Source organism: Micropterus salmoides, unplaced genomic scaffold (genome assembly GCF_014851395.1).
Source record: "Micropterus salmoides isolate LMB-PRFRI ecotype aquatic unplaced genomic scaffold, ASM1485139v1 Ms_hic_scaffold_12, whole genome shotgun sequence".
Taxonomy (NCBI): domain Eukaryota; kingdom Metazoa; phylum Chordata; class Actinopteri; order Centrarchiformes; family Centrarchidae; genus Micropterus; species Micropterus salmoides.
In genome coordinates this window covers 4,857,033-4,881,836 of record NW_024040263.1, presented here as the reverse complement: position 1 = coordinate 4,881,836, position 24,804 = coordinate 4,857,033, and the positions used below count along the sequence as shown (strand labels likewise).

General features: G+C 40.7%; 1 protein-coding gene and 1 pseudogene across 3 annotated transcripts; both read left to right on the top strand.

The window, feature by feature from the left end:
- Positions 1–1,555: 1,555 nt before the first annotated feature.
- Positions 1,556–13,003, top strand: LOC119898756 (carbohydrate sulfotransferase 12-like). Of its 3 annotated transcripts, none has more exons than XM_038712965.1 (6): positions 1,556–2,113; positions 8,834–9,487; positions 9,862–10,004; positions 11,554–11,682; positions 11,846–12,038; positions 12,418–13,003. In XM_038712965.1, exons 2-6 carry the CDS (start codon positions 8,945–8,947, stop codon positions 12,688–12,690), a joined length of 1,281 nt encoding a protein of 426 aa, XP_038568893.1. In that variant the 5' UTR covers positions 1,556–2,113; positions 8,834–8,944; the 3' UTR covers positions 12,691–13,003. The 3 variants fall into 3 exon arrangements, with proteins under 3 accessions (XP_038568893.1, XP_038568894.1, XP_038568891.1); XM_038712963.1 differs by lacking the exon at positions 1,556–2,113 and adding an exon at positions 5,576–5,716; XM_038712966.1 differs by lacking the exons at positions 1,556–2,113; positions 11,554–11,682 and adding an exon at positions 5,575–5,716.
- A 1,421-nt stretch (positions 13,004–14,424) lies between these two features.
- LOC119898755 lies at positions 14,425–24,485 on the top strand (annotated as a pseudogene).
- The last annotated feature ends 319 nt before the right edge of the window (positions 24,486–24,804 follow it).

The following is a 24,804-nucleotide window of genomic DNA, read 5'->3' as shown; positions in this document are numbered from 1 at the left end:
CTTTAGAGGAGCAGTAATATTTAGTGAGGACAAGCAGATATGATTGAAGTGATCGACCAGATTGTTGGTGTTGGAATCAGACAGGTGTTGGCTTTGGCTCTGAAAGAATGTGCAAAACTTTGAAACACTTTGTTCATTAAAGATGCGAGAACACATGGAGCTTGGTGAGGCGGTATGAGTAACAGGTGAATCACAGCTAAAAACAATACTAAAAAACAATCTGTGGTCAGATATGGTCATGTCCACTAATTCCACAGAGGAAATGCTGACACCCAGGGTAAAAACCAAGTCCAGTGTATGACCACGGTTATGTGTTTGCCCTTTGACATGTTGTTTGAAGTTAAAAGAAGTGGCCATATTTAAAAAGTTAGTTGCATTAACATTGTTGGGGTCATCAACATGAATATTACAATCGCCATAAAGAACAATTCTGTCATAATTTAAAACTAGTAGATAAAAATTCAGGAAGTTCTGATAAAAATCCTCCCGGCGGTTTTGGGGGGCGATAAATTATTACAAATCTGATAGGTTGCAGCCCTCCAGCTGTAAGAGTGAGAACTTCAAAGGAGTTAAATTCATCACAGCGTACTTGATGACAATTTTTCCTATACATGCTCACTAGCCCACCACTACGACCACTGACCCTCGGTTCAGCTAGCTGGCTATAGTCATTCATTTGCAACCAGGATTCAGTTAAAAACATAAAATTGTCCTACTCCTTATAAGATTACTATTATTTCTGTGTGTGATGTGCACATTTCGGTTTACTGGTCTATGCGTGATGATGACAGGAATAGAAGTCTTGGGAGCAGACGGCTTTACATGCCAGCAGGTGGAGACAGTTGTTTGTGGCAGTGAGGCAGAGATCTGTTCAGTGACTGGTGGTGTGTCCAGGTGTGCTTCATGAATGATTAGTCATTCACGTAAGTCCTGAGGGGAGGACCGCACCACATGCTGTATGTGCGCAGCTAACATTTCTGAGCCCCGTTTGTTTGGGTGAAGTCCGTCTGTCTTAAAAAGAGACGTTCTTTGCCAGAAAATATTAAAGTTATCGACATAACACACACCGTGAGCCCTGCAGGCGGACTGGAGCCAGTCGTGGAGGCCAAGGAGTCTACTGAAGCGGCCAGCACCGCGACCGACTGTGGGAATGGGACCAGAGATAAAAACGGACTTTCCACAGTCCGTGCGGACTGAGGATGGAGTGTGTGAGCTGCCGAGTGTTGTGTTGGAGTAGCAGTAACAGACCTGAGAGAAGGGCTACCCGACGGTGCAGGGTAGAGACTGCGTCTGAGCACAGCCTCCTTCAGGATGGTAGTTTGCTTTTTTCCTGAGTTAATCGCTCAGTTGATTGACAGAAGGTTAATCACCGACTATTTTGATAATCAGTTAATTTAGTTTTAATTTATCGAACATTTTCAGGTCCAAGCCTCTCAAATGGGAGGACTTGCTGTATTATACTGTTTTACATCACTTTAAACTGATATAGATGCATCTATTAAGCATACTGGACTACATGTGTTATCTACATACATAAGTGGAAAAATGCTAACGTGTTCTAACAGCTGAAACCCAGTTTGACGTGATTCTTTGTCACATCGGTCATTTATCATATAATCAGAATTAAGCAGATTGTAATTGCTGAAACATTACTGCTCTTTGATTCTGCTGTGGCTAATGGCACATTTCAGTGTTCCTCAACTGGCCAAAGTTTTCCATTCGTTCCGCACAATCACGGAAAAATAGTCTATTGCAATATGTACATAGTTGCTGTGAGTCTGTGGCGAAATGCACTAGGTATTAAGTAGGTAAGTTCTAATGCAAACCGATCATTTCCTCCTGCTGCAGCTTCACACTCAAATCATTTACCCGGTTAAACACGAGCTGACATTTATTATGAAGTAGTCTCAGGAAATACGGTGTGTTTGTCATTGAGATTAACCTTCTGTCCTTCAGAAAAATGTCTACAAAACAAGACAACGGTCATTTTTTTGACAGCGGATGAGTTTGAAATATATCTGGCAAAATATCAATAGGACAGTCATGAGCAGTCACAGTGAGCTGTTTGATGAAGAGCTGCTGGCGACAGGCTGAACACCAACTTCTCAGCAAGGTAACCAAGTCCTTTCACTTTCACTGTTGTGTTGCACAAAATCAGATAACCATTTCTCACAGAATGATGGGAAAAGGTAAATTATTGCCTGACTACTTTATTAAAACGATTAACAAATAGTTTTGTAGCTCCCAGAATTCAGTGACCTGTAGTATTATTAAACTGCACTTGCTGTTCCCTCCAGTAATAGGTGTCAGTGATAGCGTCAAAACCCGGTTAGAGACCCTTATTTATCAGAGATGGGGGGTGGCTGAGGTGTGACTTTTTTTTTTCTTAACCCCAGAACTACACATTTTCCCTTTTGCCTCCCTGAGTGAAAAATGCACGACCCTCCCTCTACCATAAATGACCAAACAGCTGGCACTGGAGAAAGTAAAAAGCAAAGGCTGACCTTGTGACTCTTAAAATCCTCACTGGAAAAAAGTAAACTACCAGCCCAACTTACTGTGTCCTCTACTACTGCAAAAGTTACCATGATAATTCCAGCTCTGAAACAAAAATAAGACTCTAACTTGGGTGTGGGAGATAAGTTTACTATTAGCATTCAGCAATTACTTTTCTGGAATTACAGATTTAAACCTTTTAACCATCACTCCTCAGTGAGGTCTGAGTGCATTTTCAAGTTAAAGATCTAGTGTTCACACAGTGATATAGGCTAATAAAAATAACATCAGATTTGTTCAAATTGGCCCATGTAAAGTCTGCTTAGAAATATTCTGTAGTTTCAAAATGTAGTTTAGGACCCCTGATGTGTTCTGTATGTAATACATCCTAGTCAGTTTATCTAAAAACTTTCACACTTTTGTTCTGTCATTTGCTTATCTGCAGTATAAACCTTTTGTTATTTGGAACAAATCACTTCTCATAAACAGGATATGAAAAAGATTAACAGAAACTGCAGTCAGTAGCACATCTGTGTGGGTTCAGCTTAATCTCAGCTGCTGACACATTGTCCAGCTGCTACTAGAGGTCACCGGATCTGAGTTAGTGCTTGAGGGGAAATGTCTTTCTGCTCAGGTGATTTTAATATTTCTATCTTTCCCCATAGTAAGAAATATTTATAAGTCAACCTCCCTCGCTGCTTCACATATACTGTGTAATTTGTGGCCCTAAATATTTTATGCAGCCGAAATCACGGGGTTCTCAGTATTCTTCTGCACAGCTGGCCTGTCATTAAAGTGAAAGTCTTGCTGAAGTTTCAGCATACATTTATTAAGCCTACCATGACTCACAAGTTGTTTAATCGGCTTTTGGAAAATAAGGCACAATATTTATTATTTTATAAGACTTTTGTCAGGAAGTTTTCTAGTGGGTTGGCGCAACTAATGTCCATAATCACAGTACAGTTGTGCATTTTATGTTCAACATTGTCATGATAGGGGGAACAGTTAGTTCTTGATGTGCTTGCACCATTTAGGTTCATTAGTCTGCATGGTGAATCTCTAATGGGAATGTGAGGTCACACAGTGTTGATCCACTCTCTGTTTGAATATTGACACTATAGGCTGCAGAGATCATTAACCTGATCCAATGTATGTTCACACTCTCTTGCACAGATGTTCACCGTGATGTTTGACAAGGTGAACAGAACAGTTAACTAACAACTTATTTATAGAAGATATTATCAGCCAGTTAAGGACCAGTTTGGTTAGATCATTGTCCAGGCTTTTTATGTACTGCACTGCTTATTAAGGTTATAGCCAGGATTTTAGAAATAGTGAAGTCATCCTTAAAGGTTCCTTAAAACCTCTTCAGAAAGTTTTGATCACAAACCAAAAAGAAGCTCTAAGTTGTTTTTCTTAGGCCTACTATATCTTTTTTTCCCTTTTCTGACGAGGGTGGCTTTCCATAGTGTGGTATGTACAGTATATCTTGTACAGATGTGTACTGTGATGTTCAAAAAACTGAACAGAACATTCAGCTAACAACTAATTTATAGAAGATTATATATACCAGATAGGAACTTGGTGGAAAAGGTTTGTCCCCAAATGTACCTTCATACTTACATGCCATCTGAACCATGACTCAAGATAACACAGCATTATACTCCTTCTAAAATCTATGACAAGCCTTTGATTTTAAGAGAAGTTATAAATATTTTCTGGGTAGTTAATAGGGAAGTTAATCACACATTTTTACCCAAATATTGATCTTGTCCACACTGAGGGGGGTCAAACTGTAAGTCTGATGGACTCTAGACAAAATGTCATCGCTGAAATGTCTGGCTTTCTTTAGTAGCAGGATCAGTGTAGTCTTAACTTTTAGAACACTGCCGGTGAGCCACCTCGTTCTTTTGATGTGGAGACCACAGCTGCTCACGTCCTTTTCCCATCAGCTCACAGATGTTATAAATACTCATTAAGAGACAGCTCTTGAGTTATATTACAGCCCAGTGCAACAAAAACAAAACTACGAACCTCAACAATAACCAATCAACTGACTCTCTGACACTTAACTGGATGGTAACTGTAAGTAAGGCTATAAATAGTACATATTAGACTTGTTTTCTGCATTTATCGGAGAGTTTGGTGAGATGAATGTCCATCTTTTATATATTGTACTGCTTTTGCCCAGATACCTAAAAGAAAGTCTAAGTTGTTTTATTTAGGCTTACTTAGATTTTTTAGTTGACTTGTCAGTTATATTTGACCAGGAATAAGATTATGAGGGATTGATGCGGAAGCCTCTCGATTAATTATTGTTATGTTGGCCAAAAAGTCACTCAAATGTAAACATACATGACTCAGAATCTATATGTGTATGTTTTTAAGTAGGCATGGTGACAATACAAATTAAATCTAAATCTTGATTTACTATCTCATCATTTAGAATTAGTTTCTCATAATCCTAATTCAGTATATCACAATTTTGATTAAGTGTCTCATAATTTCGATTAACTAGCCTATTTCTAATGGCTGGCTATATTAATGATGAAAAACTTTTTTAGCCTAACATAATTTATCACTTAGCATCTTATAATTTGACGTTGCTCTGTAGCCTGTCTCATATTTTTTATCTCATGACTTTGACTTTCTAATGTTCTTGATTTAGTGGGCTATCATTATTTTGATCGTAGCCCGTCTCTTAATAGTGACTTATATCATAATTTTGACTTGCCATGAGTATCTTAATTTATAGGCTAATTTATATTATGCATAACTTTTCATCCACCCCCAACCCCATCCCCTATTCCTAACGGGGATGTGTTTCCAATAGTGTCCTCTCTATTTCCATGCTGTTTATTACAGTGACGTTATTTTTGGTAATTCTGCGGCAGCGCCCTCTGGGGCCGGCCTTAGGTCCCAGGGCTTTGACTCTGAGAACCAGAGAAGGGTTTATGGTTTCATCGTGAATCCTCTGGCTGAGTCCGGGCAGTAGCCCGACAGCATGTGCGGTGTGGTATGTAAAACGGGAGCGTGTGTGAAAGAGTGGGTAGCTGGCTTCCCCCACATCTCGCGAGACTTTATTCTCTAGAGAGGGGAACCGCCACAGTCCTCTCGTGCCTGCCCGGTCCCATCACTGGGCTGACGGACAGACAGAGAGGGGGACACCGAGCAGGCGACAAAGGACTCACCGACCGGCACCATGGAGCTCATCTACCGGGTAAGATAAAACATAAGATTCCGGTCGTGTCTCTTTCTCAGACAAGACAGGTACATCTTCAGACTGGTTGCCGTGATGCTCCCGGTGTGAAGGGCATAAAGGGAACAGAACCGGGCTTTCTTAGGCTACCCCTCAAAGGGAGCGTGATGAGGAGGCTCGTCAGAAGAAAAAGACAGCAGAGAAAAACAAGTTCAGGCTTTCTATTGTCGGCTGCTGCTGTGGCGTAAAAAGGAAAGTGTCCGGTTTGCACGGAGGAGGGACTGTGTCCGGTGCGGCCGGAGGAAGGACTGGATTGTAACTAGAGTCCTGTAAAGTAAGGTAGTTTTCCGACCGAGCATCGGGAAATGGTGATAGAAAACTGTCTGCACCATTATTAATGAATAGACGTCTTACTACTGAACGTACACTGCAAACTTGTCATTGAGCTCCACAGACACATGCAAGAGTTCGCAGAGGAATATTTTAATGTTTTTTTCCGTTTGCGCGTGTTTGTGCGCACGTGTGTGTGTGTCTGTGGGTAAAGCGCGTGCCAAGACACGAGAGACTTTGTGGACGTTTAGGCTATTCCTCAAAATATGGCCCTCCAGTCAACGTGGAGTTTAGATTTAAAACCTAGTGGAAAGAAAGAAACACCACAGAAAAAAACCCAATAATTTTCTCTGGCAAAGTATGCGCCGTAGGGATTTCTGCTTTGCTCTCCACCAGTCTGGGTGTTTTTTTTTTTTTTTTTTTTGTTTTATTAGGACCGTATTTTTTCCACATTTTCCCTGACAGCAGATGTTTTTATGGGACAGACAATAAGGGGTGTAAACCCTCCAGCAGGCTCTGGACGAAGCTGCTTCCACCCCCACAGCCCCGTTTGTTCACATCTCTGTGACAGCTGAGAGCCCCGGGTGGAGCCTCAGGTTCCCACGGCCCCTGGCCAAACTCACACTGGTCAAAACCATTAATAGCACATGCTGTTAAAATGGTCCTGTTCGCACTTTCAAATGTAAAAGATTTAAGGCTAATGCCCGCCACAAGCTGAATTAAATAATTTGTCTTCCACATCCCAGGAAGAATTTACAAAAACGTAGCAACAGCACAATGTCAGATTACTCCAGTAGCCTACTAAGTGAAAGTCCTGCATATTATCAAAATGTTATGATGATATTAGGTATTTTACTTCCACTTGAGTAATTCTTATAAAGTCTTACTTTTTGGCTATACTCTATGCTAATAATATTACAATTTTTATATTTTTATAAGAATGCGTTGTATTTTGTGAGACGATGATAAAACCTCGTTATCCAGTAACTTTAGGCACCAAGTAAAATGTGGTCGAGTAAAATTTTATAGGCCTATAATTCCCTCTGAAATTGAAAGGAGTCGAACCATAAAATAGTACCTCAATTTTTTTCTTAAATATAAAAATATATAAAAAATAGTTCTTACATACATAAACACTTTGTTACATTATTTTGTGCCATTTGGTAAATGTGTACCAAATTGCACAACATCCGATGTCCAGAGCTATGAACTGTATCCCCCTGATTTTCTGTTTACCTTTTTATAACTTCTATATTAATATAGGCTATATTGTCAGCTGCGTAGCAGAAGGAAATTACAAAATTAATTTCACACTGCTATATTGTAATAAAATAAATCTACCTACATACATGAGACCAAACTCTTTAAAAATGCTTTTAACTCATTATGTTTCAAATTTGAAGAATTATGGAACAAAAACGTTTTCATCATGATAAAATGAAAGTTTTGTAGATCAGTTAAGTGCATGACAGTGGCTTTGTGTTTTTAGCTCTTTATTTCATTGTGTAATATGGACTTTTGTAAACAGCCAGTATTTATGACCTATGGCTTAAAGGAGCTATATGTAGTTTTTCAACGAAATCACTTATTTTTAAATTGAATTTTTACTGCCTTATGTCAATTGACTTTAGCTTCACTTAGAAATAAAGCACACGCCTGTTTTCTCTGTTGCTTGCAACAGCCACTATTCTGCTTTTAATGTGAAGGTATCGGGTCGGGGTGTAGCAGCTATAGACAGCTATTGTTAGCTTTGATCTGCCGCTGTTTGTTATATTATCATCCAATAGCCTACATTTAGCTGTGTTGACATTGCTGAGCCTCCAGTGTAAGATTCACAAGTAGTAATGTTAGTTACTAAAAAGTGGCAGGCGAGCTAAGGACGATGCATCATGTAACCTAAGTGCAGTAAATGTAACGTTATGTAATGAGCATGGATTACTTCAACCTCAAGTTGATAAAAATGTAACGTTGCAGTGGGAGTTTACCTTAGTTTCTAGCATGTTGTGTGAAGCTGTCTCCCTGTCTGGTTATAGCTGCTTTTACACTGCCCTTTTTCCCTGGAGTATTGTGCCAATATGCCAGCTCACAGGCTGTATGAAAGGTACCGAGCCGGTGTTGATCTGCCTCTGAGCCAGGAGCGCTGAAGTAACAGAGCCGGAACATGTCTGTGTGAAAACCTGCATGAAAGCGGTTGTGTTTCGGATTATGCTCGAGTTCAAGCCTATGATTCAGGCATGTGTACAATCACACGCCTGGTTACAGTCTTATAACCACACTGCTAGTGACCGCTGAAAACTACATAGTGCCCCTTTAATAAAAAGTATATACTTTTTAGTACTTTTAATACCATATTAGGAGCCAGACCAATATGCGTTTAGACAGATACCAATTTTGACAATTTAGGATTTTAAAATCTGATATTCTGAAAAATAAATGTTTTTATTATTATAAATAATACTTAAAACAAAAGTACAGCTGATTGCCATGTTTTGTTGTGGATTTGTTCCAAACAGACAAACAACTATGCTACGACAACTTAACATGATTGAAGTATCTGTCTTCCGTTTCTTTTTTGTCATTTATTGGCTGTTATGAAAACAGATACTGATTTATCTGCAAATAGCTCATATCGGTTAATAATATCAGTATGCCAATTTATCAGTTGGGGTCTAGTCTAAATACGCTTCTGGAATATACAAATATTTAAGTCTTGTATAATCAGTTTGTGCTTGATTCATTAATCTTTTCACTTCATTTAGGCTGGAGCAAAGCAAAACAAGGGCCTTAGTCACTTCCTCTTTGTTTCAGTTGCATCTGGCAAGCAGGAAGTGTCTCTTTCCGCAATAGATGGCAACTATGGAGCTGAGATAACCTCTTCTGCTTTTCTTCACCAATCACGGCTCTGGATCTCGAATAACCATGGGAATATGGCGTGGTCTACGAGTGGCTTTTGTCCTGGGGTCTCTGTTTATGATCCTGCTGATCATTCTCTACTGGGACGATGTCGGGGGCTTCACCTTCTACCCACTGCACAACCCCAAACACGAGGCACTTCACTCTGAGTCTTACCGCCAGGCGACAACAGGCCCTTCACACTCTGCGTCCACGAGCAGATCTGAGACCAGCTCTTCCTTCGTTGTCCCCACTACTTCCTCCAGGACAACAATGCACCCTGAAGAGACAGGAGGAGCAGCTGAGGAACATACAGAGGATGAGGGGAAGAACAAACAAGAACAGAGGAAGGAGAAACCAAAGCAGAATGAGGAGACAGAGAGGAGTCATACTGATGTAGATTTTAGCGAACAGGAGGCAAGGAAGAAGAGGCTCCTGGATATGTGTTCAGGAAAGGACGGAGTGGAATTCACCGGAAGGACTCGGCCATTTGAGCAGATCCCCAACAGGGAGTTGGATCATCTGATAGTGGATGACACACACCAGATTATCTACTGCTATGTTCCCAAGGTACAGCTGCCTTGTGTGTGTGTGTGTGTGTGGGGGGGGGGGTTATGACTTGGTTTAAGGGTTCAGGTTAGAATTAAGGTTAAGGTTCGGCATGTTGTTGTAGTGGTTAAGGCTAGGGTAAGGGGTTAGGGAATGCATTATGTCAATTAAACGTACCCACAGGGATCCAGGAACAAACGTGTGTGTGTGTGTCTGTATGAACATGTGGGTGGTGAGTTACTTTTCTGTGTGTGGATGGAAGCATAAGAAAACTTTTAACCACATTTCTTCATTTTTAAGATGCCAAAGACACATTCACACACTTTCATAATCCCTCTTGTCTTTCTGACCTTGTATTTCCTTTTTCTTCCTGTCTTTCGTTGTTCTTTGTTCAGGTAGCGTGCACCAACTGGAAGAGAGTGATGGTGGTTCTGTCTCAGTCTCTGATCTCGCCCTCTTCAGGAAAACCTTACACTGACCCAGAGGCTGTACCTCCTGACCTCGTACATAACTCCTCTCTCCACCTCACTTTTGCCAAGTATGACACACACTCACACAAATATATGTACATACTCTTATATAAGTTTAATAAGTTTTAATGTTATCTATTAAAACAGAACACATGCTCTATGACAACAAAGGAAAATCTACCAGTAAGTCAGGGTGTTTAACCAGAAGTATGAGACAACTTTGCAATTCTGAAATGAAAGTGAGTCAGTCTGACCATATCAAAGGGTCTCTTTCTTACCAAATAGCCCATAAAAGCTATTTTTGAAAATTGCGGTCTCAGAATTTCAAGTATTACAGAAAACATAGCAACTCCATCTGTAAATCACTTTATGATTTCTCTCTGTAGAAATGTCTTGTTTCTTTCTCCACAGGGGCATTAATTAATGAAAAGTCACATGGATCAGTTCAGCGATAATACTTATATATTCAGTTATGCTGAAACTCTGTTTGACAAACTAACCGTGAGCTAAAGGAGTTATTTACTAAGTTGACACTTGGAAGAGGAGAGTGGAAACGACAGGCGGAGCTTGCTGTGGCAAAACAGACAGAGCTTTCTCTTCCCCTCGGGAGCTGTCTGTGTTTGGATATGAGAATCTGATCTTATGTTTTTCTATCTGAATCTTTTTCCCCTCAAGGACTGGTGTGGCTTTATTTTCAGATTATTTAGTATTGCATGAAACAAAACACCTACAGAATTTGGATTTTGACAAACTCAAAAGCATTACAGTTATGAGGAAAGGTACACTGTGTAATTCCTGGCCACAAGTTCCAAACAAATACGGTATAGCATTTCCTCTTATGCAAGAATTGTATGATTTACTAATTGCAGCAGACTGTTGCAAGATTGTCTTGTACAATTGTGTGTTGAGTTAGACACATGTTATAAACCTTGCAATGTCCTCAAAAATATAATAATAGGGAACTTTCAAAACCTCAACCTTTCAAAAATGTCATGACAGGTGGTTACAATATGGTGAACTGATTGACATTTTTCCAGTCTGTCCACACTGTTTCTCAATTCACATCAACTAACTGACAGTAGGGCAAGAATTTAACTAAACTGTTCAAGCCGGCCTAAATAATACTGCTGTTTTCACCTATTGCGTCTATAGTTTACATTGGGTTTAGGTTTGCTTAGCTCAGTTTAAGCAATAACATAGTAGCAAAAAAACAGCCACATCAAATATCGACTAGTGGTTGGAATCCCTTGGCACCTCAGGATTTGATTTGATTCGCAATGCAATTATTAAACAATTAATGAGGCATCTTGATGCATCTTTTTTTCTATACAAGATTTCTGGAGAATTACCAAGCATTGCATTTGCACATCCAAATGAAACATCATTAGCTTAAAAGGACTAGTTTGCATCCCTAATTTGCTTTATTAACCTCAGCTCCTCCATGGTCACCATCCTTTCCTCTGCTCACACAGTTTCTTCCTCACATTCTGTTGTTCATGTTAGTTCATTTTTTTAAACTAAAATTCTGGCCTTAGCTTACACAGTGTACCTTTAAGAAGGAAGACACTAAAGAGCCGCTTTCAGGTGTTGTGTGCTGTTTGTTATGTCTTTTACCAGGTTTTGGCGCCATTATGGTTCTCTGTCTCGCCACCTGATGGCACTCAAGCTCCAGCATTACACAAAGTTTCTGTTTGTACGAGACCCTTTTGTTCGTCTTATCTCAGCCTACAGGAACAAGTTTGGAAGGTGTGTGCCTATTAGTGGATGGGTAGACAGAGAGTAAGTGTGCGACTGTGTGTGTGGGTGTCTGTATCGAGTGTGAGGCTAAGGAATGTGCTTCAATTTTGATTAAGCAGCAGTCCCTTCATTCTTGAATTATTAAAGTGTGTGTATTTGTGTGTCTTTTTAGGCCCAATGAGGACTTCTACAGGCAGTTTGGTTCTGTCATGGTGCGTCGTTACGGTAATGTGTCTGGCAGTTTGCCAGAGACAGCGGCTGAGGCGTATGCAGCGGGAATTAAACCAACATTTCAGCAGTTTATCACATACCTTCTGGATCCAGAGACCGAGAGGGAGAATATCTTCAACGAACACTGGCGGCAGGTATTAGTCTTTCTCAGCTACATGCACAAAAGCAATATAAGGCTACACTTACTACAGTGTGACAATATTTTTTCGATTTCATTAGATCATACCTACCTGATACTAGCTGTTGGTCATGTGCCACTTCCACACCTATTTTTAAAAGACCTTACCAGCATAATATGGACTTCTTTCCAAGACCTAAGATTCATTTAGTCATTTGCACTTTTTGTGTCAGAAAATAAATCTTATCTTCTTGTAATTTTATTTTTTTTATTCTCAGAGTGTACACACAAAGTAGAAATAGCCATGTTAAGGCAGATATTGCATTCAAAGTCACAAGCATAAACACAAACTTTTGCAGTTTTAAAACTGTAGGCCTTCTTTGTACGTGTTGCAGGTCTACCGTCTATGCCATCCATGCCAGGTGAAGTATGACTTCATTGGAAAATTAGAAACCTTAGAAACAGACGCGGAGGATCTGCTGAAGCTAATGGAGGTGGATCATCTGCTACGCTTCCCTTCAGGGGCACGAAATCGCACCGCAGCCAGCTGGGAAAGAGACTGGTTTACACAGATTCCCATTTCAATGAGGAGAGAACTGTACAAGCTGTACGAACCAGACTTTAAGCTGTTTGGATATCCCAAACCTGACAGCGTGCTCCACCAGTAGACCACACCGAGCCAAAGGCCTGGGCACTGCACTGTGTGTAGAGCTCGCACATGCCTTTGAAGGCCATTCTATGATGCAGTTTGTTTCATTTATTTTGTGCATACCTCAAATGACAGAAGTGCCTGCCAGTATTATTTAATTTGTTGTCATCATTGCATATCATTGCTATGTTGTCCCAGTCCCTACGTAAGGTACTTTGAATAGTATTTTGTGAATACTATTTTGGTCAAAGGGAAAGGACTGCGGTTAACTGTTGGCTGACATTTCTGAAGGGAAATATGTTGCAGAGCAATAAAGTTTTTTTGTAATTATTTGACTTTTCTTTTTACTACGTTATTTTCTATGTGAATATCTAATTTTACTGTGCATGCAGAATAACACTTCGGACCTTTACTTAAGTAAAAATAGCAATACCTCTGTAAAAGTAGTCCATTGTAGGTAAAGGTTATCCTTTAAAATTTTTATTGAAAGGGATTTTACACATTTTACACTATGACACTCAGTTTAGTAGTCTGGGAAGTAGTACTCAGCCTTTGTAAACAGTTGTATAATAAACATCTGTGAGGCGGATAGGATTATCTCAGCAAAGGAGAAATGCTCACTAACACAGAATTTGACAGATTTGTGAACAATATTTGAGAGAAAAGGGCCTTTTGTGTACATAGAGAAAGTCTTAGATCTTTGAGTTCAGCTGATGACGAATGGGGGCAAAAACAGTTGCCTTTATAATTTTGTTCACTTTATGTATATTATTATTATTATTATATTAGGTGATTAAAGTCAGGATATCTTGGCCCGTGCTGCTTTGATTTTGATCATTCTATCTAAAATCCGTCTATTGTGAGTGCTCCAGTTTATGAAAGTGCAGTACCAAATTGTTCACCTTGTACCCCTTTAAGTAAAAGAAAAAGCAAGCTAGTGTTATCACCAAAATTAAAAAATGTATCAAGAGTAGGCTATTTAAATTGGAAAATGACCCCTTTAAGAGTGTAAAATTATAATTCAAAGGCCTACATTACATAAAGACAAAAATATTATACATTACTTATGTCTATAAAGACACAAAATAAAGGAAAGTAACCAAACATGTAGTTGCCATATGCTGGATGTGAAAACATAATATATTACACAAGACCCAACTTAGTCCTACATTACATAAAGAGAAAAAACAAATCAGAAGGAAAGTTAGCAAGCACAAAACTGTTTCCATGTCAAAACATACATACAATATATATAAACTTAAAATATTGTAAATGTATAGTAGGCCCAAAACCAGTATCTTAAACGGTCACTACCTGTCAAATAAAATGTAGCGGAATAAAAAGTAAAAAGTATAATATTCCATTCTGAAATAGTGAAGTGGAAGTATAAGGTATATACTGTACATCAAATGAAATACAACCGAAATTTAAGTTGGCTATAGTACCTCAAAAACAGCTACTAAGAGACCTTGATGTAAAAGCACTTCAACCAGAGATGTGGGTGTTCATGTATGCATGGGACTGTGGGGAGTGCAGAGATAGAGAGAACAACAAACAATGACGCCCTCCACTGCTTTCTATTGCACAAAAAGCCGCACTTGTTGTGTTCACTACTGTCCTGCTGTGCGTTTCCACGTGTTCCAGGCGTTTCTGCAGCCCCTCCCCTTCTGCTTCATATCTCTCCACCCATTGGCTGAGCCTCCTGTCACTCAGCGCGAAGGAGCAGAGGTGCCCCGCCCACCTCTTTGCCTGACAGTTTGCTCCTGACGTCACCGCTTTCGTCCCAACACGGAAATGTGGAATAGTGGCACGAACCGTTGCGTTGCTATTGTTATGGGTCTGAAACGGTACTTGTAGCTTGGATTTCACCGTGTTTGTTAACTGTCCGCGCTGCTTCCGCGATGTTAAACGGCCGGTGCTAACTTTTTCTGACAGACCAGCCCGTGCTAGAAATGGAGAGAGAGTTCGACCTCTGTTTTTAGTTCAATAGCTTTTAGTCCTCCGTTTGTTCAGGGCCATGAAAGAAAGTGTTTCGGGGGTCATAGGGGCTCTGGGACGCCTGCTGCTGTCTCTTCTCCTACTGTCCTGGGAAGGCAAACTATTTCAGGTAACGTTAAACTGTGTGCCTTCTTTGTGGTGGTGGTGGTGGTGGTGGTGTTGTTGTTAATACTGTGCGTATTTATGCGCAGCGGAGAGCGCAATTGGCATCCCACTGCGTTTCTGTGTCTATTTTAGGCTCCAGTAAAGTTGCCATGATATGATACGACGTTTAGTCCAAATTGCCTGAAGAAAGTTAATACTTCGCGTGCGTGCGTGCCTGTGTGTGTGTGTGTGTGTGCGCGCGCGCGTCTATCTGCATGTCTTGACTCAGTGTTTGCTATTGTGTGCTGTTCAGTTCTGTATTGCCAGTTGCCACCCCTTGGTGGGTAAATATGGGAGCGGTAAGCACGGACACATTATAGGGCATTGTGTTGGGAGGGGGGATAAGGATATCCTGCTCTAGAGCAGAAACTTACTGCAGTACTAGACTGTCAACCTTTATCAGACCTGACACACCCACTCACACAAACGCACACATGCTGTATATAAGCTATGCTGAAATCCCAGATACATGACATGTGACTGAACTCCCTATCAGACAGCTGGCCTGAAGTTTCTCTGTCTCTCTGTCTCTGGCAACCCATCAGGTTGGAGGGGTCAGATCCGTAACGCTCCCAGAATCCCTCCTGTTTGTCTCAACACTGGATGGGAGTCTGCATGCTGTCTCCAAACAGTCAGGAGACATCAAGTGGACCCTAAGAGAAGGTTCATACACATCAATATCAATACTATTTCCCAATCTTTATTTTCATTTTGTAAAAATATTTCTCATGGAATGGTTCTTTCATTTCTTTCAGACCCTATTATTCAAGTACCTGTCTACCTCACAGAGTGAGTAACATGCACATGCAAGTTTGCACATACGCATATAAACATTTCAAAACTGTCTTTTTTTTTCAGGCTAAGTATTTTTAGATCTGTTATTTAGCACACCTAATCTAATCAGTGGACTGATGTGTGAATGTTGTTTTTGTAGGCCGGGTTTTCTCCCAGATCCCAACGATGGCAGCTTGTATGTCCTGGGTGGCAAGCACAAGGAAGGCCTGATGGTAATGACTGCAGTATGTGTGTGTATGTGTGTGTCATTTTCCACCTTATGAACCCATTGTTTGTATATATCTGCAGAAACTTCCCTTCACCATCCCAGAGCTGGTTCAGTCAGCTCCCTGCAGGAGTTCTGATGGTATTCTCTATACAGGTGAGACCTTATGTGTGCACTTGCGTGTGTGAGAGATAGATATGCAGAGAAATACAGCAGCTACTTTATAATAGTTGTGTCCTGAGACGGACAGAAACATATTTGACATACTTCAATGCAGTTTGCTAATATTTTTCTCTGTGTGTGTGTGCGTATGTGCACTTGCAGGTAAAAAGCAGGATGTGTGGTTCGTGGTGGATCCTGAAACGGGTGAGAAGCAAACCAGTTTAACCACCTCCTCCTCAGAATCCATTTGTCCCAATACTCCTCTGCTCTACATTGGACGCACAGGCATGTAGCACAGGTGCCCACTAACATGCACACACATATATATGGCTGAGGTGTTTGCGTGCATCTTGGCTTACTGTTTGTGAACTTCTGTTTGTTTTCCAGAATACATGGTCACCATGTTTGACACGAAGACACAGGAGCTGCGGTGGAACGCTACATACAATGATTACTCAGCTCCACCTTATGATGAGAAACAAGACTACAGTACGTTTCTCACATACATATATTCTGTTACACAGACTGACATGGCAGGTTAATTAGCTGGATTTTTTTTATGTCTACTTGCTCATGAACTACTGCACTTACTTGAATGAAACAAATTTGGCACATTTGGCACATTAGTGTTTGTGAGTGTGTATTCGGATACACATTCAGTTTGAGATATAGATTTAAAATGTATTAAAATTTAGAGGATTGTGCAACCTTGGTGCAGGAATGTGTGCTCGCAGTGCTTTTTAGTTTAATATTTATGTTGTAAAACAACCTGAAAACGCTGTTCAAGATTGAGCAATGAAATGAAACAACTCAAAGGGGTCACATTCCATCTTGTCCAAAACTGACCTGTCCTACCTGTACTTGCAGAGATGGCCCATCTTGTGTCGAGTGGCGATGGTCTTGTTGTGACGGTTGACAGAGAGTCAGGTAGGGAGAGGTGTGTGGTTTTTACTATGTGAATATTTTATTACCTTTAAATGTCTGAGGGTTGGTCTGTGTCTTTATTTCATCTCTACCTTCTCCAGTAAGTTGTGTGTTTTTCTTCCAGGTGACGTCTTGTGGACTCAAAACTATGGCTCGCCTGTCGTTGGTGTCTACCTGTACTCTGGCGACTCACTAAGACACGCCCCCCACCTGTCCCTCGCTATGGAAACGCTACGCTTTCTCACCTTCTCCTCTGCCAACGACCAGGCAGATGCACACTCTACATTGAAATGGAGCTATCAGTTTGTGAAGGAGCAAGCCAGCGCTCAGACACAACTTGTGTAAGAGGAATTGTACACACACAGAGTCATTTATTAAATTGGTAAATAAAAGCCTCTCAGACTTCACAAAGCTTGGCCGACACTTTTCCAATTTCCTCCTACAGCCAAAGGCATTGTTCCAGTCACCTAAAAGTGATAACACACTAAGACTTATCCTGACATACACATGTAATGGACAAGGAGGAACAAGAACTGCTGAATCTGTTCTTGTCTCTCTCAAGTTATCTTTGGTTATATCATCACGCTCACTCATCCACTTACTACTACTAAAATAAGCTGTGTATAAAAATGTCACACATTTTAAAAGTTTGCTTGTAGTCTGTTTATCCTTTGATTAGGCCTGTTAACACTCAGGGTTAACTGGTAACCCAGCATGAAGTACTAATTCTGCAGTTTATTATACAGCACGTGGTGCACTGATTTAGAGCGGTTGTTAAACTGTTGGCTGGATCTATGTTTGAGTTGTGTGGTTTTGTGTTTTAGGGGACACCCGCCAGCCAGTCCGAAATATGCATTTTCTGTGGCAATAGTATAACGAAAACAGTGTTTCATGTCCCTGTTATTTCCAGTCCCAATCTATCCATTCCAATAAATACCAGTTTATACATTTCTGAGATATCCTGCTGATAGACACTCAAGGGAATAACCTAACTTTTTTTTTTCTTCAAGACCCACTCTCTATGTTGGAAAATTAGACTCCCACCTGTATGCTCCACCTCCCTTGTCCACCATGGAATCTCATTAGTGGTGAGTTAAATTTTTGTGATATTCATTCACACACCCAGTTTCCTTATACATCCAGGCGATGCATCTGTGGCGATTCTCCTCTTGCTTTATCCAAACACCCATAGTAATACATACATATATTTATACAGTATCAGACAGGTGTATCGGACAGTAAGGCACTGATAATGATTGAGACGATAGCAAGATAGCTGTTACGTGACTGGCTTGTGCTTCTTGTTGCCACGGTAGCCTCGGGGACTGACCTTGGCTCGAATTGAGGGTCCACTGACGGCTGGAGTGACGGTCAGAGAGCGAGGGGAGTGTGAGATCACACCGTCCACTGATGTGCGTTATCCACCAGGGAGCACAAACAGCCGGAAAAACCACTGGCTGCTAATAGGTAAAGATACACACACAGCCACCATTCCTCCATTACAAACATTCAAGCAGCTCTGAATGCATTATATCTGTGTGTTTGTGGGTTTAAGGTCATCATGAGCTCCCTCCAGTAGCTCACACCACCATGCTGAGGGATTTCCCTGTCAACCTGCAGCGTTCGGGTGAGGCAATCATCCCCCCTCGACCTTCTGCCACCCCTGTCTCTCCTGCCTCGTTCTACCACCAGCGCTACGTGAGTCACAGCTCCAAACTACTTCACTACTGCAGTCTAAACCTGAGGGTCCGTAAATTACAGGAATGCAATCAGACGATGACCCTCTTCTATCAGGCTATTACTGTCCGTTATAGCCTACTTCAAGCTGTTCCAGTGACCAAATCATTTATGTGAAAAATGCCCCTTTAACAAAAACAAGTGAACATCATATATTTCCACTCTTTCTTATCCCTGTTGTTGTTATTGTGTCCTTCAGTTCCAGACAGTTGTTGGTAGCCATAGCGACACCAATGCTAATAGTGGAGGGACTGATGGGAGGACATCAGGACAGGCCCAGAGACCGGCCACTGTGCTTCCTGTCTATATGACTGAGGATCGTCTTACTCTGGCTGTTCTGACGCTGCTGCTGGGAGGATGGCTGGCCTTCGTGCTCACACACCCCATTGTGAGTGTGCATGGATTATGTCTATCTGTTGTTAAGATGCATGTGTGTTTTTTTAAAGTTTTTCAGGTTTAATTCAGACATGAGCAAATGGTGGCAAACTGCACGCCCCTATTGGAAAGTGTTAGGGAAATATCCATTCCAAGATACTCTCAAACAGTTGTCTGCCTTTGTGATTTCATTGTTCATTTCTTGGAGCATTTACTTTTCCTCGGCCTGCTGAAGTTAGTATGTTGTCCCATGTACCAGAATGTTCTTCATTACCCCTAAAGGAACAGGTATGACTAATTCCTCTGCAGTGATTGTTTACACACATAGGTAGAGCAAGCAATAGTGACATTACTAGCAAGAGATTAAAGGCGTCCTCTGGAGTTGTTTACCTTTATCTGTAACACTCCAAGATATGCAGCAATGCGCCAGCAAAGATAGAAAAGAGGACAACTTATAGCTAGTAGGCATGGATGCAAACGATACTGGATTAAAAAGAATCCGCTTTGCAAATGTTTATGAGGAAAGAAATGCATTGAACAAGTTTTTTAGACCTCTCGGATCTAATAATTGTGTATTATTAACAGGAATAAGAAAACAAAATAAATGCAAAATTCCCTGTTGATTTCCTGTTGATGTTATCATGTCCTGTCATTTTTGCCAGGGTACGCATGATGAAACAGAGATTAAGTCATAATGATACCAACAGTACATGATAGACACATCATATTTACACCAAAGCTTATCCCTACAGACTCAATGATCTAATTAGAATTTTGAGCACCAGCCTGCAGACATTAGCCATAATAATAAGTTAATTTTTGTATAGTGAAATTTCACTCGCTCAGCTCAAGGGGATTATCAGAGTGATGATCGTTCCAAGCTCAGACGTACCGTGTTACACTATGAAACTCGTTAATAGCACCAATGTGTCAAATGAAGACAATCACGTTAGAAATATGTATAAGTTCATGCATGAATCAATTTATTTATGGAGCATTATTTATCACTAAATAGTGATAAAATAGTGATTTTGAGGTGGTATGCACTTCAAATGCCTCTTTTTTAAGCTCTCTTTTTTGCTGGAATTTTCTCCTACGACATTTGGGCTGAATGTTGTTTTTATTGACAGTGTTGCAAAGGATGATCTTTCTCAAAGAGCTTCATTTATTTATCCTCTTCAATATTCTCAATACTGGTGTCTCAGACTCCATCTTCTAACAGCATTTCATGTGATCTGTATCTGTGTGTGTTTTTCCAGCGTGCGGCACAGCAGCTGAAAGCTCAAAGGCAGCTGGAGGAGGCTTTTGAGTCTCGTTTCCAGTGCATGCAGACCAACATGCAGACCAGCATGCAGCCCAACATGCAGCCAGTGACCTTGGTTTCTTTAGAGACAACCCCTTCTACTGATATAAACCTTTCTAGTGGTAAGTAACTTGTAAGACAAGTTCTCTGTTATGCTGTATTCTCTGTATTGAGTGACCTTGGCATCCAGTTCAGTGATTTAATGTTTTTCTTTGCGCTAAACCTGAGAAATGACGGATTATTAAAATGTATAAAGTAGCGTTGAAGCAGAATTTTCTTCAAAGCAGAAATCTTAAATATATTATTCATTCCTTGATTCAATTGTGCACAGAAAAAGTTAGTTATATGCAAGACACATATTATATATAACACATAGAATATATCTTTACTTAACTATATCCAGACTCTCAGCCTGAATCTTCTGACCCTCCACTGAGTCCTCACACTCACAGCAGCAGCACCTCAGATGTTGATAAAAATGGCACTACTGGGCTCAAACCCAAAGCAGGTAAACACACCAAGACGTTTAGACAAACTATATATGATTTAATTCTCTCACCATCAAGATGAGATTAACTTTTTGCTGCTTCATTCTTCCGTCCTACCACTCTCAAAAGGAAACAGTGACGAGGTGCAGGTGGGAAAAATCTCCTTCAGTCCATCTGAGGTGCTGGGACACGGCACAGCGGGAACCTTTCTTTTCAGGTAGAGGATTTGTATTTTAACACAGCACTGTTTTAAAAGTTAATGGCACTGGCCCTAATCAAATGACCATATTAGTGGATTTGCATGTTTTATATCATTAAGTGCAAAACAGGTGTGCTTTTGCATTTGTGTATATTCCTATCAAACATTTTCAAGCACGTTGTGAGATTGACTTCTTTCCAGCCAGTTAGGCTTTTGTTTATTACCACCTTTGGTTATTTGTTGTATTGGAAAGGCTGCTGTCAAATTGTGGATTGTAGAGCATCCGTGAACACACCATCAGAGAAGCTGTCTAAAGAAAACCGCTCGTAATGGAGTGTATATAATGAAAATGAATATTGAACACAATATGATGGTGACAAAATGGTCACTGTGATCTCAAAAAGCTGTGGCCTCAGTAGCTCAGCAAAAGGCCATAAGACATTTGACTTGTCACAGTAGAAAAGCACAGGCGTTACTAATAACATTAACAATGGCTCTGTTCTTTTCAGGTACCCAAGTACACTGTGACAGTAAGGCAGCATACACAATACCAGGAACCTGAAACTTAAGCAGCTAAATGGAATGCAGCCATGATCATTTTTTTAATTTACACCTGTGCTTTTTCTACTGTGACATGTCAAAATACCTAGTTGGTTTTTCATACTGTATGGAAAAGAACATAAGCCAAAAATCAAACTAAATACAGAATGCTTTGAAAAATGGTCACCACTGACATAAAGTAGCTTTAAACCGTTCACACCTGTGATTTACTGTAAAAACAGCAAATGTCCTTTACTATTACTAACCACTGGCTTTCTGAGATCAACTTTATTGTTCATAGCATAATGTTATGATGCTCTGTTTTTGTGACTTTAGGGGTAACTTTGATGGACGCCAAGTAGCGGTGAAGCGAATCCTGCCGGAGTGTTTTGAGGTAGCAGAGCGTGAGGTACAGCTCCTCCGAGAGTCTGACACACACCCGAATGTCATCAGATATTTCTGCACAGAAAGAGATCACCTCTTCACCTACATCGCCATCGAGCTGTGTGCTGCAACCCTGCAGCAGGTCGGTACTGTAGGGCCTTCGTAAATGACCTTTTATTATTGTTATGAAGCAGTCATTTAAAAAGACATCCCCTAACAACAAAACAAACATTTTTTTGTGTCTGTGATCTCTGCAGTATGTGGAGGATCCATCTTGCTTTCCTGAGTTGAATCCTATAACTCTGCTGGAACACCATGTGTGGCCTTTCACACCTCCACTCACTCAACATAGGTCTGTACACAGAAACGTGTATACACAAATGATGTTTCTGGAAAACTAAATTTTTTTTCTTTGCTCTTCCTGTAGTTCATCGTGACCTGAAGCCTAGAAACATCCTCCTCTCTGGTCCCAGTGCGCTGGGTCGGGTCCGAGCTCTAATCTCTGACTTTGGGCTCTGTAAGAAGATCCCAGATGGTCGGACCAGCTTCTCTTTGCGGTCAGGAATACCAGGAACTGAGGGTGGATAGCTCCAGAAGTGCTGCGGGAAACTTCTATCAAAAAACCGGTAGGGTGCGCACACATATTGCATACAGCAGGATTGTCTTGCTTTGAGCAGTCACAGATCTTGTTGGCTAAAAGGCCCACAGCGAGAAAAATGGATTGTAGTTATAGATGATAAAACGTTTCAAATTTTGGACTTTTATATTTAAAAGCATGGAGCGAGTGCCAAATGTCCTATAAATATTGATTACTTGTTTGAAACCTCTGATGTAGGAGATATGGATGTTTTGTTTTGTAGTACAGTGTCTGTATTTCTTGGTCCTCTGTTCCAGTGTTATCCTCTTCTCTCTGCAGACAGCGGCAGTGGACGTTCTCAGCAGGCTGTGTGTTCTACTACGTGGTCAGCAAGGGGCAGCACCCTTTTGGTGATGCATTAAGACGACAGATCAACATCCTCGCAGGAGAATATTCACTCTCGCATTTTATGGAGGATCTACACAGTGAGTCCTTATGACTTCTCCTTCACATCTTACCTTGACCTTGATGAAAAAATAAAACGGGTTTCCTGGAATTCCTGGCATTTGTTAAGTAGAGATAATTGGTGGGGATTTACGACATTTATCCAGTTTTAACTCTATAGTAGTTTGTTGATGATGATATTGTTTATTAGAAATTCAGTATGCTTGTTCTTCAAGATTAAGCCTGGAGAGATTTGAATACATCTATATTATGGATTTGGGATTCTTGCTATGACTTGAGCTCTGACCCCTTATGATGATCCCTTAAATAATCACAATTTCTTTATGGTTTACGTACAATTTTCAGACATTGCTGTAATTGCAAAATTTAACAGAATAGTGGTGCAGGTTGTGTTTTGCACATGAATATTCAGACATGATATAATACATGAAAATCTGAAGACCATTTCTCCCTCAAATCCAGATGACGTCATAGCACAGGACCTGATGAGCAAATGATCAGCGCTGAGCCGGAGTCCCGCCCCTCCACCACCTGTGTGCTCAAACATCCGTTCTTCTGGCACCCCGAGAAGCAGCTGCTCTTTTTCCAGGTGTGCTAAATCTCTCTTGTTCATCTTGGTCCTGGATACACAAAGGTACAGCTCTCATTAGATGTTTATTTTTTGATAATCATAATGTGCAAGGAGGAGATGTGTGGTTTGTGTGTCCCTTTTTACTTAGCCTCATGTGCCTGTCTGTGAACTGCAAAACAATTTTTTGTATGTGGTGTGTATGTAGGACGTGAGTGACCGCATAGAGAAGGAACCAGCAGACAGCCCGATTGTGGTCAGACTGGAGACTGCAGGAAGAGCAGTGGTTCGAACCAACTGGAGGATGCACATATCTGTGCCTCTACAGACAGGTACACACATAGTATCACATAACTGTACTGTTTACACCTGTGCAGGATGACAAAGCTGTCACTGGTTTGTAATCCATTTCTTCCTGTGCACATTCCAGACTTGAGGCGGTTCAGGACATACAAAGGAAATTCAGTCAGAGATCTTCTGAGAGCCATGAGGAACAAGGTCAGCGTGCATGCTTACATGACATTTTTTTTAATACAAGTAGACACACTTTGACACATCAGTAACATCAGTTAACATTGCATGTTACAGAAGCATCACTACCACGAGTTGCCACCTGAGGTGCAGGACTCTCGGCGAGCTGCCCGAAGGCTTCGTCAGCTACTTCACCTCACGGTTTCCACGGTTACTGTTGCACACGCACGCCGCTCTGCACATCTGCAGCCATGAGAGACTGTTTCACCCCTACTATCTGCCTCCCAACTGCAAATAGCATCCACATGACTCTGCACCCTCCACTTTGTACACAAACCACACATAAAGATATTGTTGTACTTTTTATGAGTTAAAGAAATCCCTGACAGCGCCCCATTATTGCTTTTGTAAAGCCCATATGGTTTCTGGGGGAGACTACAGTGCTGTGAAAAAGTTTTTATATGCCTTGAGTTGTTTTTTTAGATAAATTGATTTTTCCGCAGCTATTGATCAATAAATGCTTTTAAAATTATATAGAAGGCACTCTGAGTGCAGACCTCCACAAAAATGGCAAACATTTTTATATTAATAATAAAATGTTTAAGCATTTTTTTTAGTGTGTGACGCCAACAGAATACACATAATGAAGAGTCAACGTCTTTCCCTCAAAACAACTCAGGGAAAAAGGCTTTCTGTGAATTTGATAAAGTTCTCCAAATGTTCAACACATTAGGTGATTCTTTCTTTTACTGGAGTGACACCTGATTTTGTTTTGGTGGAAACAAACGCATTGCTCTT

What these genes read in the sequence shown, in the direction of transcription:
- LOC119898756 (XM_038712965.1), top strand. Translation starts at nt 8,945, where the DNA reads ATGGGAATATGGCGTGGTCTACGAGTGGCTTTTGTCCTGGGGTCTCTG. An exon ending in TACAGGAACAAGTTTGGAAG is followed by an intron (nt 11,683 to 11,845) that starts GTGTGTGCCTAT and finishes GTGTCTTTTTAG; the next exon opens with GCCCAATGAGGACTTCTACA. An exon ending in TCAACGAACACTGGCGGCAG is followed by an intron (nt 12,039 to 12,417) that starts GTATTAGTCTTT and finishes TACGTGTTGCAG; the next exon opens with GTCTACCGTCTATGCCATCC.